Raw genomic sequence first — 17,150 nt, forward strand, 5'->3', positions numbered from 1 at the left:
GTGTGGGTGTTTTCTTCAATATAACTATCTATTTAACTCATCAGTGACATTAACTGAACACATGCCATACACATACACACACTCTTTCCATTTGTTTTTTTGCGTGGTGATGCTCTTATGACAGTTGGTTCCAATTTGATCAATATACGCCCCTTTCTAGTAGATTATACTGCTCAAAGGATCTGCTATCTCCAAATTTGTCTAATGTTCCATGCCAACCCACCAGTCTCGTGATGTGAGCTGAATGTGGGAGACAGGAGGGGAACCAGGCTAGCATGAACTGAAGGAGCCAGTGTTATCTGAACTGCAGTAACCTTCATAAGGGAGAGTCTAGATGTACTTAAAAAGAGGAGGTACTCTTCTCTGGAATGCAAACTTGCCAGACACATGTACAATTATCCAGCAAAGTTCTACCAGTTTCAAGCCAAATGGGCTGTCCAGAGCTCTGACGCGTGCCTGTGACATCATTAAATGGCCCTCCCCAGAATGATGGCTGTTTTAACAACATGACTTGCAGGAAAACTATTGTTGCTTTAAGTCAGGTGCAATACCATTGTTCAGGTCATACGCAGTACTGTATAATCGTAGCAAACATGCTTTAAACAACAACAACAACAACCATTCAACCAACTCAGAGTGCTCAGCATAAACATGTCAAGAGGCCAAGCTGGGGTGCTGTTAGGAAATTTTAGTCTCTGGATGTAATGCTATTATGAGGTCCCCCATCTTCATAGAATCATAGAATAGCAGAATTGGAAGGGACCTACAAGGCCATCGAGTCCAACCCCCTGCTCAATGCAGGAATCTACCCTAAAGCATCCCTGACAGATGGTTGTCCAGCTGCCTCTTAAATGCCTCTAGTGTGGGAGAGCCCACAACCTCCCTAGGTAACTGATTCCATTGTCGTACTGCTCTAACAGTCAGGAAGTTTTTCCTGATGTCCAGCCGGAATCTGGCTTCCTTTAACTTGAGCCCGCTATTCCGTGTCCTGCACTCTGGGAGGATCGAGAAGAGATCCTGGCCCTCCTCTGTGTGACAACCTTTTAAGTATTTGAAGAGTGCTATCATGTCTCCCCTCAATCTTCTCTTCTCCAAGCTAAACATGCCCAGTTCTTTCAGTCTCTTTCTCCACTTATTTTGAAATGTGGTAAGTTAGGCCTGCTATCTGTTCTGCTGAATGGAGCTCTGGACATCTGTATCAAAGTCATGGCCTGATGGAACCACGGGGGGCCAAACCAGCAAGAAAATCAAGAAAGCTTTGCAGAAGTAGGTACTTGTGAAATTTGAAGAGCAAAGGTGGATGAAAGCTATGCTCAATTCATATGGGCAAAAAAACCAACATCAAAAGACATGCTGGCTTATGTTTTAATACCCATTCATTTGTGCCCTGTTGCATGGATCCAACAGTCCATATCCACTTCCCCTCCCTCTCACTGCCCACCAGAGGCCCCCAGTCTTGAGAAACGTCATGGTATACTGACACTTTCTGGTATAAAGGTTAGGGTATTTTAGAATATTGGCTGGTCTGAAGTGAAATTTTGACTCATTTTGACTCTGGCATGAGGATAAATGAACTGGAAAATACAGCAGCCTTGTTTGCTCGCATCTTTAAAATCTGTTTGGTAATGAGTTAAAACAAGAAGGATGTTGAGGTTTCAGCGCTGTCTGAGGGGCACAACATGGCTATGGCTGTTTGTAAGATAGCTCAGTTTAAGATCGTGGAGTGGTGAAGTGAATAAGAAGTGTAGCGACTCAGCGTAGCCACAGAGAAAATGTATATGCATGATCCTACTCTGCACACCACAAACAAGCTGATCTGACTCTACAAGCGTTAGACTTGCCTTTCAGCGTCTGACTGACTGAGAATCAAACTTTTGATGACATTGCCTAGCGCTATACAACCTGTCGCTTAACAAACAAACAAACAAAAAAGAGCTCACCAGCCATGTATTGTAGGTTGCCAGGTGCTGACCTTCAAAATTTCACTGACTTTGCTGTTCCAGGCTTGGTAGCTTTTAAGTTAGGGTAGCCTGCATGGCAGCATTTTTGAGGATCCTACACCAAAATGACTTATTCCTTCTGCAGTCCGAGCCATAACATTTTCTGTTGCAAGGAAACCCTGTACTTTATACACACAGGCATACCAATTGACTGTGACAGGGGTGCTTTTGAAAAATGAAGGAGAGAATGGCTGGATGCGGTAAGGCAGGGGTGGACAACTTCCCAGGATTGTGAGGGCACATTCCCGCAAACCCGCCCCCTGCCCCCCCACCGCTGCATTTGCTGTCGTGGCAGCAAAAAAGCACAGGAATTAGCAGGAAAACAAAGGCCTCATTCCCAAACAGGAACACACCTCCGGGAGAATCCTGGGAGCGTGATCTTGCTTGCAAACGTGGCCCACAGACCCTGTGCACCTAGTTTTCTTGCAAAATCAGCAAGATTCTTTGCTGTGGCGACAACAAATGCAGCAGTGGATGGCAGGGGCACAAAAACAGCAGTGATGCAGATGCAGCCTGTGGAGATCGTATTATCCATCCTGGCATTAAGGGAAAATGCTAGGTAAAAACAACCTGGCTGAATACAGAAGGATATGAGGAGTCAATCAACAAAATCCTGAGAACTTAATTATTTATGTTGAAGTTTCACTGATTTCAGCAGAGCAATATTAAACTCTCCTACTAAAGTCACACCACTAAAAAGTTGCTTTGGAGATCGCAGCTTGAGCCTAATTGTATCTACCTAGACGTTCTCCTGATTTCAATGGGCTATACTTCCAAATGAGCATGCTTGGTGCTGAAGCCTTAGGGGTGATTCACACATTATGTTTTTATGCGTACATCGAAGGCATATTAAGTATACTCCTAAAAGTGTATATTGTGGGTGTGACAAGCATTCATTTGCATACAGGTGCAAACAGGCAAATTCATTAGGAAACCAGGCTTCATGGTGGCTCCCCACCAGGCTTTGCCACTGGGTAATGTGTGAAATGGCCCTTGGCCTTACAGAGTTAGGAAGGGAGGATCCAGGGCAGAAGAACCATCAAATCCCAAGCCCTGTGGGACTTGTGCTGGCAAGGTGGAAGAGGGTTGGCAGCTAGAGTAAGAATAAGTACACCAGCTCAAGGGTTGGCATACCTCCCCTCTCCTTATATTTCAGTGGCTCCAAATTACTTTGTGGATCCATAACCAGCGGATCCAAAGCCTCCCCAGATCTCTCCAGTAATGCCCCCCCCCCTTTTGCTGGTACCACTGCGGGTAAACTGGTGGTAGGAATGAGGAATCTGTCAGTTTCATTTTCTTCCACATTCATTTTTTAAAAAATGTCAAGTTCTTTCCATCCTGAATATAAAGAAATCCAAGAACACTGAACAGAACTGAAATTCTCATTCATTTGCACCAGCCAAATTCAATAGGTACAGCTATTTCCACCATGGAGAGGATCATATATCTGCCAAATATATAAAAAAATTTCTGAGGAGCCAGTCATAAAAATAAAAAGTATTCAGGTTGACAAACATAGTTGATTAAATAGGGATTAAAACTCAGACTTTTAAGAGCTCAGCACTCATAGGCCTGGGCAAGGATGGACAAATCTCTCTGTTTTCCCCCCTCCCATATTCTTCTTTTTTAATCCCAAGTTCATTCTGTCTTGAATAAGAGAAAAATGGCAAAATTTGGTGATTTTTAATCAAAAACCAAACTGAAATATTTTTTCCCACCCATTTCTAAATGGCAGTGGAGTGGCAAGAGCAAAGATGGTTTTCATGTCAGCAAGCAGGAGAATTGCGAGGGCAGATCTCTCTCTCTGCTCACAGATCCCCTATCTCCATAAGTGGAAAGGGAAATCCACACCATCTTATGTAGCTTGGGATGGCCTCCCAGGGACTACTGGATGGCAACCGTAGTGTTTTCCATAAACTTTACTCAACCTGGTTCTCGCCAGACATAATGGACTGCAGCTACCACCACCCCAGACAACAGACCAATGGTAATGCTAGATTGAGATGACAGGAATTATAGTAAAACACATACGGAGGGTACCAGGTTGGGAAGGCTATTCTAGATCATGCTATGGCATAATATTGTCTCCATAAATTTGCCTGAAACAACCTATCGGCTTAGATTCAATAAACTTTTATTCAAAATAGAGTGAATACAAAACATTACTGTTCCACTTGAAGGACACAGTTCCACAAGGGAGTAAGGATTAACCTCAACATTCAGGAAAGTATTTGGAAAACATTTCACTTGTATTGAAAAAAGGGTCACAAGAGTTCCTTCCCACCCACTTATTTTAGCTTCTTTATAAGATGATGTTATCTCCGTCAAGAGGTTGCGTTTGGTCCGATCTCTGCAGAATCATTTTAAAATCCTACAGAAATAAGAGAAGGATACGTTAAAAGGATGTTACCATGCAACCCCTTGATTGCTGTAGGATACTGAAGTAGATTCTATCAACAGCAACCAGGAAAATATCTACATAATGGTAGTTTAGAAACATTCCGGCAAATACCTAACATGTCATACTAACTAAAAGCCTTCTTCCATGGTGTAAAACTAGTACCAGAATAATGGTCCCAGGAATACACCTAAGAAGAAATGAAGGCCTTTCCAATTCTCTTACATAATGCTGAGATCATATAGTTTGAGTATTATTAAGATATCATGGCTTAATTTTCTCAATTTATAGCATTACAAGTTATCATTCTCTGTAACCAAAACTGAGCTTTATATCTAATACGGACTAGTTATTATCATAGAATTGGCACACAAATACTACAAAGTAGTATTCAAAAGACATACTCCACAACACTCCAAAATTACATGACGGCTTAACCTAGCAAAATAATTATTAATCGGTCTTATAGCTTAAAATTCTACTTTATCTAGTTTCTGTCTTATCTACATTCTAAACCAATGCGACTTTTCTCGATCAATAATATTGATATAACATAACTTCACAGCGTTGCAAAGAAAACGAAACGAAAACAGGTCTGATGTGCAACAACCAACTGATAACTCTACCTTTGTTGGTTCATATTTTAAAAGTTGTTATTTGTGTGTGTGTGTGGAAATCCTATTTTTTGAACCCTTTAAGCACAATCATCAGTGTGCTCCATTTGTACAGCCCTCTCAGGTGGCTGGCCTTGACCCAGGGGAGCGGTCCTTCTGTCCCGTAAATTGTCTGTAAAACAAACAAACAGGTAAACAAAGAAAAGGAAAAAAACACCCTCCAGCACAACTTGGGAATTCTCTGCGTCTTGTTACCTTTGCTGGGAGCAGAACCAAAGGGCATTTGGGAGAGAAATGTGCAATCTCCTAGAGGTTTACAGCGTTCGGTGGGGAAAGGCAGGCTGATGAAGAAGTAATGTTTTAGAATTATAGAATTGGGGTTGGGGGGGGGGGGCAGGGGACAGGCACAAGGCTTGCAGGGTGTAAGGTGGAGGGGGCAACTGGCTTGGAGTCCAAGGACACCATTTTGTGCTGGGAGGCTCGGATCATAATACGAATGGTCACACTTGAGGCAGGCTTGAAAAATCTGTTCTGCTCAAGAACAGAAAAGGGATACAGGAGACTGGCTTATGTTCACGTACAGGAATAAGGAGGTCAGGGGTCGGATTTTTGGGAGGACAAAATAAAGGTGAACTAGGGGGTAAAGTGGCCATATATGAATTGCCAAAGAAGAGGACAAGCATCACCAAAAACAAGGACAAAAGAAGGCGGTGATTTGCATAATATTTGCATTTGCTAATTTATAGGTATAGATGTAAATTTAGACATTATTATTATGGTTTAGGTGAAAATACAGTCCATCTCACCATACTGTGGAAGACTGTGACCAGGTGACCTGTGTACCTGCCTGTTCAGCCTGCTATCCAGGTGTTAACTATTGTTGGGCAACAGGTCTTAAGGTTCATGGTCTTTAAACTGGAATTGCTGCTATTGCACTCAGGTTGTTCTGGTGAGTGTCCCACGGGCAGCTGGTTGGCCACTGCGTGAACAGAGTCCTGGACTAGATGGACCCTTGGTCCAGCATGGCTCTTCTTATGTTCTTAGGATTCAAGTCCCATTGATTTCAATGGGGCCTATGCGTAACTTACTTAGCTTAGATCCAACCAATTAAAGGAGCACAATGCAAGTCAACTTGAGCAACTAGAATGGACACAATACCAGTCAACTCTAAAAAGCGGGGTTACAATTAACTTCCGTCGAGTGTCTACTGCTAAGAAGTACATATGTTCAAGCGCCCAGCTCTTCAGAATGCTAAAAATTAGTATTTGAACAGTTGCAATGCCTCCATTTTTATTTATTTATTGCTTTAAATCTGATATAAGGGAAGTGTATGCTATTGAGTCATGTTTTGAATTTACAATGATTCCAGTAAAAATAATTTCCAAGGAACGCTTTGAGTTTGTTTTACTGCGTGGATGGGGAACCTCTGGCCCGTAGGCTGAATACAGCTGCGGGAGGTCCTCATCCGGCGCTTGGGGTTGTCTTGGATTAGAGAAAAGGGATGGTTTCCTTTCCTCCCTCCAGGGAGACGTTCAAAAAGCCAATGGAGGCTTTAAAAAGTCTAATTACAGTGTGTGTGTGTGTGATTTTCAGGGCTGTGTGTGTCACTGCTGGGGAGGGAAAGCCTAACCCTCCCCTCCCTAGCCCTGCATCTCCCCCCTCCAAAATCACCCCTCCCACACTACAATCAGGCTTTTAAAAAGCTCCCTTGCCACCAATGGAGACTTTTTAAAAGCCCGATTGCAGCGGGAGAGGAATGTGTATGTGATTGAATTTGTATGTGAAACTGTGTGTGTGTGTGTGTGTGTGTGTGTGTGTGTGTTGTGTATATGAGTGAGCATACAAATGACTCTGTGTGTGTGTGTGTGTGTGTGTGAATGGGGTCTGTGGGATCACGTTGAGCCCACTTGCCAGCAATTGGGGGTGGTGGTGGTGGACATGGCTGGCATAAAGCCCTCGACATGCTTGCCCTAAACCAATTCTGCCTGGGGGCTAATAAAGGTTCCCCACTTCCGTTTTACTATAACGCTGAAATCACTCAGGGTGCACTTTATTGGTTTTTTCCTCAGCTATTTCAGGTCAATTACTTTTTGGCTGTTGGGAAAAACTTCTGCACAATAACATGAACATGTCTCAAAAATGGTCTTGTTTGCTAAACATAGGTGGAGAGGCAGCGGTGCAGTAAATAAATTTAGAGTGATGGAAAATTCGCCAGACTTCCCCCCTCCCAACCCACCCCGGCCCCAGAAATCCCATATTACTGGTCAAGGGAAGAAAAAGTGAGAAGGAAAGTGATATTCTGGGTAAAATAACGATGTGGGGTAAAGGGATCGGAAAGTAGGAAAGGGACGGGGTCTTGGGTGGGCGAGAGTGAAGGATTGGGGGGAGAGTATGTGACTGTACAGGGAAAGACTTTTTGAGATGGCCGAACCGATGAAAGAGAGGGTGGCATTCTGGGTACGAAAGATAATGACAGCCGGGAGGCATGCACATGAGTGACGGGTCTGTGTGTGTGGAAACAAGGCATTTGGAGAATGGATGGTACGCCTCGAAGCATGAGAAAGGGGAACAGAAACACGTGGGTGGGCATGTAAAGGACAGAGGACATAAGAACAGCCATGCTGGAACAAATCAAAGGCTTATCTAGTCCAGCATTCTGTTCACACAGTGGCCAACCACCTGCCCACAGGAAACCCACAAGCAGGATGTGCGTGCAACAGCAGCCTCCCACCCATGTTCCCCAGCAAATGGTGTACATAGACATATTGCCTCAGTGGAGGTAGCACATATCCATCAGCACTAGTAGTCATTAATAGTCTTCTCCAGGAATTTGTCCAGTTTCCTTTTAAAGCCATCCAAAGTGGTGGCCATCACCACATCTTGTGGAAGTGAATTCCATAGTTTAGCTATGCACTGTGTGAAAGGGGTGTGTGTGTGTGTGTGTGTGTGTGTGTGTTTGTCATGCAATAGAAGAGAACCTTGGTAGAAATAGTACAAATGAATAACAACAGATTCCTTACAAACCCTTTGTCATGGGTTTCTGACAAAAAATAATATCTGAACAATACATGCTCTCCACATATATTTTACGGCTGTGACTCAGGGTTGAGAGGGATTTGTTTCAAAGAAGAATAACACTCTTCAAAGAACTGGCCATTAAAAATGAAGAACTGTATTGTTTCGCGTGATTCACATCTTCCCCAGTACTTTTTCAAGGGATGAAGTAATTTCCTTGAGACCTGTGGTTTATAAACTGTGCTTTGAGAAACCGTGGATTACCTCATGTGTGTGGGGGTGGGGTAGAGGGGGTTACTGGGCTGCCTCAATGGGACCATCAGCTATGGAGCCTAAGCTTCCCTGAAACACATGCACACACTACTGGTATGTTGTATCTCCACCTCTTTTTAAAGGGGGGCTTCTTGTTGTTCCCTTGAAAAAAGTAAGACTAAATACTGAAAAATTGATACACAGCCGCTATTTTTCTTAGCGCCTCAACATCTTGCGGTCAATGTACTTAATTTTAATTTTTCTGCAAGTATAGTGATTCTACTGGACCTTACTGGAATCTTTTTACTGGGATTTTATTGGATATAATATCTGCATGGTTGAATTATATTTCTTTTCTTTTTACTTATCGGACCGTTTGGAAATTCCTTTGGCTACTGATAAGATTCTTTGCACAGCTGAGAGGAATTAACTGAACAAACACCTTGATGCCCGGGAGGAGGAGGCGTCTGAGGCGGCATTTGAGAAGTTTCATGGGCTTGTTGGATCTAATAAAGATGTGAGAGTGTTCTTAATGGGAGTTTGGAAGCTGTTTTTGCAAACTCCTGAAGTGTCGACCCCATGTCACTGAGATCCAGAGCGAGATCTGGAGGGGCGGATCGAGATTCGCCCCCCCATTTTGCTCCTCTTCCCCACTTACTTGCCTCTGCGGCGGACAGCAGAGGCAGGTAAGTGGGGACAAAATGGGGGCCGAATAGGTTCCCCTCCCCCTTACCCGGCTTTGCTGTCTGCTGCTGCATGGACCGCAATGGCAGCGGGCGTCAGAGCCAGGTAACCCTTCTTCCCCCTGCCCCCTTACCTGGTTCCGCCACTGTCGCTGCACGGACCGCAGTGGCGGAGCCAGGTATTCCCCCCTCACCCCCACTTACATGCGTCCGTAGCGGTCCGGACAGCAGCTTCAACTGCGGCCCAGGCCTCAAGGTGGAAACAAGCCACGGCCTATTTCCGCCTTGAGGCCTGGGCCGCAGTTGAAGCCGCCGCCCGGACCACTACGGATGCAGGTAAGCCCCCTCCCCCCTTACCTAACTCCGCCACCGTCGCCGCACGGACTACGGCGGTGGCGCCAGGTAAGACCCCCTCCCCCACACTTACCTGTGCCCAGAGCTTCGGAACAGTCTGAATCAGTTTGGAACATTCCAGATCGGCCCGCTCCGCTTCAGATTCAGGGATCCGAAATGGAGCGGAGCACAGCCCTAATTTTAACATCCACCAAGAACCACAGTTGTGGGAGAACTTCTATTCTGCGTTACATATGCATAATTTGACTCTGTTGTCTTCTACCCCTACTCATGTTGGGAGCAGTCCTTTGGATTTGCTTATTTGTAGGGGATTAGAGTTTTCTCCAGATACTGTTTTAGACAGTGGCCTTTCTGATCATTTTTTTCTTGAAGAGTTTTGTGTACACTTTTTTTCCTTCCCCTGTTTTGCCTGCTCAGATGGTTTTTATGAGAAACCTGTCTGGTATTTCTCCAACTACTTTTACATCAGTCCTGGATCTGGAGACTTTACTGCCGTTCCTGGATTGGTCTGGGCCATACACCCTGCCTGCTAAAGATAATTTACATGTTAGTTCAGTTGATGAACTGACTGAGGCTTTCAAACGGCCACTAGTGCTGTTCTAGATCGCTTAGCTCCTTCAGTATGCCATAAGGCAACTGTTCATCCTGTCTGCTTTTGGTGGCCCCAGGAGCTTAGAACAAAAATGGAAGAGTGCTCCATCAGAGTATCCCTGTCATCTTTTGAGATCTGCATTGGGAAGACATTTTTTAAAAACATAGATAAGGCTAAGCAGACTTTTTATCAGTCCACTATTTTTGCCCAGGCACATAACCCAGGGTGATTGTTTAGTACTTTTAAGAGCCTGCTGCTCCAGAATCATCTAGTTCTGCTCCAGTTGTTTCATTTTCCTCTTTGGTTGATGATCTAACTAATTTTTTTCCAGAAGATTTGGAAAATTAGTCTGGACTTTCCAGTGAACCTCAGTCTTCCTCTTTATTTTTCCACTCAACCCCCAGAGGACCTGTTTCGGTTCTCTTGGGTGTCAAGAGGAACAGGTCCTTTCAATGGTTTCTCCCTCTCCTCTAACCACAGCCGCCCCCTTGTGATCCTTTTCCTTCCTTTATTCTTTATTCCATATTCTACAAAATGGAAGTCTTGGTCTTTCATCCTGATCTTCCCTTGAGTCTTCCTCCCCTTCTCCTAAAGGGCTGTCAGGTGACCCCCATCTTGGAGACCATAGATCTCAGGGTTCTGGAAAATCATCAGCTGTCCCTTTGCTCATTTGTGAATGCAACAGACAAGGTATGAAATTTTCATCTCGCTAACATCTGCTGGATCCGCCGCATTTCCTGACCCTTGAGACTGCAAGGTTTCTTGTTCATGCCCTGGTTGTTTCCCACCTGGATTATTGTAATAGCCTCCTGTCAGGCCTTCCTTCTTCACTCTGTCCGCTTACTCAAGTACAGAACAGTACTGTACGTGCTACATTAGATTTGTCCCATTATTCACATGTTTCCCACTATTGCAGGGCATTGCATTGGTTGCCTGTCAGGGCAAGGACACATTTTAAACTCCTTGTCTTGACTTTTAAGGCCCCGTGATCTTCCCTTCCCAGTTATTTGGTGGAGTTGGTTGTATGGCATGCTCCTCTTAGGAGAACTCAATCCATAGATTCCAGATTTCTGGTAGTTCCCTGGACTAAGGTGGCAAATTCTAGGCTCTGGGGATTTTCTCATCTTGCCCCACCATTCCGGAACTCTCTCCCTCTACATCTTCATATGGAACCAGAGTTGGACAGATTTAGATGAGGCCTGAAAACCTATTTGTTCGAGTTGGAGCCATAGGTGTTGGTGTATGGAATGAGGAACAATCTGTTTGTTCTTATGTTTTAAACTGTTTGGTTGTTTTAATTGACTGGTTGTGAATTAGTTTAATTTCTGGTTAATGTGTACTTATTGATTTTTGTTTATATTGTTGTGTTTTGTATGTTTTGGTTACTTGGAATGCGCTCTGGTATAATATAAATGTGCATATTATTATTCTTGTTGTTACTATTATCATGACAGTAATGGTATTGTGATATTTAGGGGTGGGCAAGCTCACCTGTGCTCGCTTCAGCAGGCACTCGCCCCGCCACCCACTCCTGCTTGTGGGCCCCGTGAGGCTCAGAAGAGGCTTGCCGGGGCCTTGCTCAGGTGACGGTCCGAGTCTGCGCAGGGTGGGGGGCGGATGTGTGCGTGGGGGGGGGCGAAGCTGTCTGCAGGACTCCTGGACCCAGTCGGGCGCTCATGGCATCCCTAGTGATATTTGAGTGCCTGCTGCTTTCGGCTCTTTTCAGCTGAGGGCTGGCACCAGGTCTGAGGAGGCCCCAGGCAAAGTGCCCCGATAGGCTCATCCCCTGTCATTGGGCCCTTTGGTGTGTGGGGGTAATAGCAGCAGCACTCTGGGAAACACTATGATGGGGCACTGTGGGAAATTAAATGGAGGTTAGACCCAGCTGCCTAGCTCTGTTTGGAGTGCTGAGCCATATCTATATCCATCAGGTTTTTAGACATGCTGGGGAGGAGGCTGATAATTATCAGAATCACAGCAAGCAAGGAAGGGGAATATCCCTTTTTGCACTGGGAGGAAATCCCCCATTAGCGCAAGCAGGAGATTTCCTCCCAATTAAAATCCCTGCTTCAGAGGATGAATTTTCTTAAGGACCGCAGCAGGGGAGGAAGGGATTAAAATTAGCCCTCTCCGCTAGAGTGACCGTGGCCTTAGCTAGACCTAAGGTTTATCCTGGGATGGTTCCGGGGTCATCCCTGTTCATGTAAATGACACACAGGGGATCCCGGGAGCAGGCAGGGACGACCCCGGGATGATCCCGGGATAAACCTTAGGTCTAGCTAAGGCCCAATTATGCATAAAAAAAGGACAGAGATTTGTTAATTCATCACCATAGATGCACATTTAGAAATAATTGCTATCATTTGGACAGAAATGCAATACATCTCATCATAGTGGGGGTGACAGTGACCAGGTAACCGGTGTGTTGCTCAGCCTGCTGTTCAAGTGCTCACTGTTGGTGGGGCAACTTCAAGGCCCCTCCTGGCTCTCCCTTCTTAGGGTTCTTTATCTTTAAAGCGGAGTTGGACTGGACAACCCATCAAATACAAGACACCTTCAAATGGAGGACAGGGCAGATGCTCACCCTACCAAGCCTGCTGCAATCCTGATAATGATCAACACTCCCCAAGTTGATATTTGCATTAAAGAAAAATGTGCATGCCAGGAGCCCTGCTAGTATTAAACATTTTTTTAGCATCAACAGCAGAGGGATTGAGCCGCTTTTAGCCTGAGGGCCGAATTCCATTTCAGAGAAGCTCCGGAGGGTCTCATTCCAGGGGTTTTCAGAACTGAAGGCAAAAGGGGAGAGGCCAAATGACAGAGATAAAATAAATCAATACCAGCATATTTTAGCTTTAAACTCTTCTTGCCAATCACTAAACCTTGGTGTTGTGATCAAGCCTGTTCCCCTTGGTGCGGGGGGAGGAGTTTCAGGCTATCAATCAGAATCCGATTCTGAAGCAGAAAAAACAGGACTAGAAATGTACCAGCCTACACAGGAAGCTGGGAAGGAGATTTCCCCAGGCTCTTCACCAGCCAGGGATGTATCTTCACCAGACTTTATCCGTGAAAACATTAACAACTGTGGGAATGCAGCAATCCTCAAAGGGGGAAGAGACTTTAGAGTTGGCCGATCCCAGAGTCCGCTACAGGTTCAAACGAGTGAAGCTAAAAGAAGGCATGAAGCGATCAGCTCGGCTAGCTTTTCGCCAAAGGCTTCTTCAGAGGAATCCTCCCTGAAGTTAAAGGGACTCAGGAAAAAGTCCTTCCCTTTTGTTGAAAGGACAGTTGTCTTGCTTAGTTAGCCAAGTTTTAGCCTACAGGAAAGTTCCTAGTGTTTAAGCTCTCTTCGGGTGTGAAGTGATGTTTATTTGCTGAATAATGCTTTGTGGATTACTTGCCAGACCTCTTTATTGTCTCACTCAGCAATAGGAAGGCTTGGAGACATGATACTTAGGAGAGGGCTGGATTTGGCCCCTGGACCTGAGGCTTTGTCCCTGACCCACAGAATGTGAGCTGTTGTGAAAGCAGATGATTCCGGACAATATGGCTTATAACCATCTTAGTGTCATTCTCCGCTTTTCCTCCAATGGGTTCAAGGCATTGTACATTGATTCCTCCCTCCCATTTTATTCTCACAACAACCCTGTGTGGTAAATTAGGCTAGAAGGTGGGGGGGGGGGAAGGGAGGGAGGAAGCCTTCAGGTGCAAAAGCAACCACTGCAATGGTGGTTCGATATTGGGTTGATATCTGTCATTCAAGACTATGAGCACCATCAGATAGGGGAAATCATGCTCTCCTACCGTCGCTTCTCCATCCTTACTTTTGTTGCTCAATACTTCCTCTTTCTCAGGAAGAGGAAAGAGGAAGTAAACAACATGAATGTGGCCCATTCAGTGGGCTGTGTTTATTGCATTGCTTCTCCTTTGCCTGCCTAGGCTAGGGATGCCTGTCGCTGGAAAATCTGGTTCTTTTTTGACTCAATGGAGTTCTGCGGCATGTAAGACTTGATTTGTGCTTGCAAGCCAAGCTGCGGGCTTCCCCCCCCCCAAACTCTGGGAACTTTTTTGCACATTTCTGCTGCGAGTTCTGCAATTTGTGCATATTTCTGAGCAATTTACGCAAATTCCATCCAAATTTGCACAAATTCCATCCAAATTTGCACAAATTCCATCCAAATTTGCACAAATTCCATCCAAATTTGCACAAATCATATCTAAATTCAGCTGTAATTTGTGCAAATTACAGAATCTGCACCAAGACGTCCACAAACTGGCCAAACTCACTGTAGTCAGGCTCTGCAGCTGGAACCGGAGGGTGGGAGGGAGGGTGAACCTAGGAAAACAAGTTGAATGCTGTCCCCAAACAGATTTCTCTGACATCCCTAGCCTAGGCTGAGAGACTGGTGCAAGGTTGACCAGTGAGTTTTGTGGCTTGGTGGGGATTTCAACTTCAGTCTCCCTGGCCCTAGCCCAACACTCTAACCACTACACCACACTGTCTCTCATTCAGACGGAAGGCTGAAATTCTCAGAATATTGCAGTCATGGAGTATACATAGTGCTGGCATACAATCTACATTAAAACAGACAAAACAGGCAAACCAGAGCTGACTTGACAGTAAAAAAGATGGGATAGGAGAGTAGGGTAGCATTAGTACAGGACAGCAGTTCAGAAAAAGGTTTAGTTAAAAAAAAGGGGGGCTCAAGAAAGAGCAAAGCTATCAGAACGTACCAGAATCTACCTCTACTTTTTAAAATATATGAAGCAGAAATCATTGTACACAGTGCTGTAGTCTGCGTGGGGCTCAAGTTCAAAGCATGCCCTTCTTCAGATGTGGGACTGCACAAAGCCAAATTGAAGCATCATCTTTGCCTACCACTTTGTGGTGACTGTTGGACATGATCTACATCACCGACAGGCTTAAAAACACACAATGCACAGAAATGTGGGCACCACCCCGGCATCCTCACATCAATGTTGTCATCACCACATTAGAATTTATTTATTTATATACAGTATTGCTATCCTACTTCTCCAGACAAAAAGGTTCCCAGAGTAAATAACGAATAAAAGAAGACAGTCTGAATCAAAAAGTCACAGCACACAAAGAAAAAGGAACAGGGAGGGAAGAGGCAAAGGAAGCACGTCTTTCAGCAGGGCTGGTGGAATGGCCCCCTTCCCACCTCTCATCTCCTTTAATGCAGCCTGATGGAATGGATGCTGAAGATGACAGTTGAGGGGGGAGGGACTTTCATAGGGCGATCTTCAGGGCTGGTGGAAGGGCCTTGCCAATTTCCTTAGTTTTCCTGACCTTTGATCCATTTTATTGCCTGCTGCCTACAGGGAAGATCCTAAATTGACGACATTGTGTCGTATGCTTTTCACCTACACATTACTGGGGAGGCATGGTGTCAGTGGGAAGAGATATTGGGCCTGTTTAAATGGCACTTCAGGCTCTGTGGTTAGCAAAACTGTGGTTCTCTGGGCTTAGCATTAACCACAAGCTGTGCTGTCGCACACAACACTTTAAGCCACGGTTAGAGCTGCTAACCCAGCTGCCGACAGTCCGACTGTGGTCAGTGAGTGAGCAGGGTTTAGCAAAACGCATCGCACAAGACCCCTTAAACCCAAAAGCTTTAACGAGCAGGGTTTAAGATCTCTTCTGAACAGGCCCAGTGATTAGCAGTGTCCAGACATGTCCCTGTAATGCCTTTGACTGGTTCAGTCATTCTTCCTTATCTGGGAACCTTGGGAACTATATTTTTGTGAAGGGGCAGGGACTATGGTTTCATTCCGCTGCCCCAGATTCTTGGAGGGAAGCCATGGTTAGTTAGACTATATAAGACAAAACTGCATTTGGAGCATAGATACGTCCTTGCCAAGGCCCCATCCTAGGCACAACAGCTTCTTTGAGGCCTGCCACTTGCATCCCATGCAACCCAGGGTGCAACAATGGTGCATTTTATGGCACTGCAAAGTAATAGTTCTGGAAAAGCTCTTCTTATATTCGGAGAATTGCTGTGAAGTCATCCATGTAATAAATAGCATAAACTGTAGTTGTAATGATGAACATTACTATTTGGGGAGGAGTGACAAAAACCATTTGTCTACTTTAAGCATATGTGTAATACGTATATGTGTTTGTATGCAAAAACCACCTACAATATACATGGATCAAAATTGTTATAAGCAAAAGAAACAATGGTACTATTAATAGAAAATGAAAACTTTAGCCAATACAGTGTTATAAACAATGATCACAGCAAGCTCACTATAAGAGACAGATGCACAGGATGTACATGTCATCACTATACTTTAAAAATATCCAATAAAAATACATATCTGTGAAAAATCAGTTACACCATGAATCTTGAGGAACTAAGGGTGCAATCCCATGCATATTTAGACAGGAGAAAGTCCTACAAATTCCAGCATGCCCCAGCCAGTATGGGATTGCACCCTAAATTACATGAATATACATTTTTTTGCCAACACAATATGCTTGAATGCTATGCTTAGAAATGTCCTGCCCAGGAGATTTGGAGTGTTTCCCCCCCACCCCCACAGAATGTCCACAAGTGGATCACAAGGAGGAAGAAGGAGCAAAATAGAAAACTTACAAAACAAGCATCTAGAATTTCATGGGGAGTGCAGTTTTTATTATTCAACCCGGAGCAAAACTGATTTTGATTTTTGCCACATCAAAAAAGAATAAAGGCATTTTGCGAACAGATTTTTGGGGCATGCTTGCCCACAACTATTACTGTTTTTGAAACAACCGTTAAGCTACTCCCATATTTTCTTCAGCAGTAACCTATTTTACTTCTGTCCTGTTCTCCTAGCCACATCAGTGGTGATTAAACTACTGCTCTTTGTCTTTGCTCTGCTAAACAGCCAGAAACTTGCTTCTGCTGATAGTGATCAGAATCAGTTGCACTTCGTATCCAGTTTGAATAATACCTATAATGGCAGGCCCTGTGCTGAGAAAGATCTCCCACCAAATTCTCTTCCAATGAGTAAACAAGGATGGAAGAGGCTTCCTTTCAAGTGCACTACAGGTTCCAGGCTAATATGCATCCCTGCACCTTCTTTTGAGGCACCACAGATGAGGTAGACTCAGAGAACTGATAATGAACCTTTTTTTGCCTTGAACAGGATTTGGAGATGAAGCATCTGCTTTCAAGATAACAAAGGATTCTTTTTCTCCCCCATCTGTGGTAATGTGCAGATACCGGATCT

General features: G+C 44.6%; 1 protein-coding gene across 1 annotated transcript in view; it reads right to left on the bottom strand.

Moving 5' to 3' along the window:
* Positions 1-4,196: 4,196 nt before the first annotated feature.
* The window catches only part of LOC134400462 (sperm flagellar protein 2-like), a 73,271-nt gene continuing 60,317 nt past the window's right edge, over positions 4,197-17,150 (bottom strand). The window contains exon 13 of the mRNA XM_063128794.1: positions 4,197-4,371. Coding sequence (XP_062984864.1) covers positions 4,303-4,371 — 69 coding nt within the window. The 3' untranslated portion in view covers positions 4,197-4,302. The remainder of the gene's footprint in view (positions 4,372-17,150) is intronic.

This window comes from Elgaria multicarinata, chromosome 6 (assembly GCF_023053635.1).
Source record: "Elgaria multicarinata webbii isolate HBS135686 ecotype San Diego chromosome 6, rElgMul1.1.pri, whole genome shotgun sequence".
Lineage (NCBI taxonomy): Eukaryota > Metazoa > Chordata > Lepidosauria > Squamata > Anguidae > Elgaria > Elgaria multicarinata.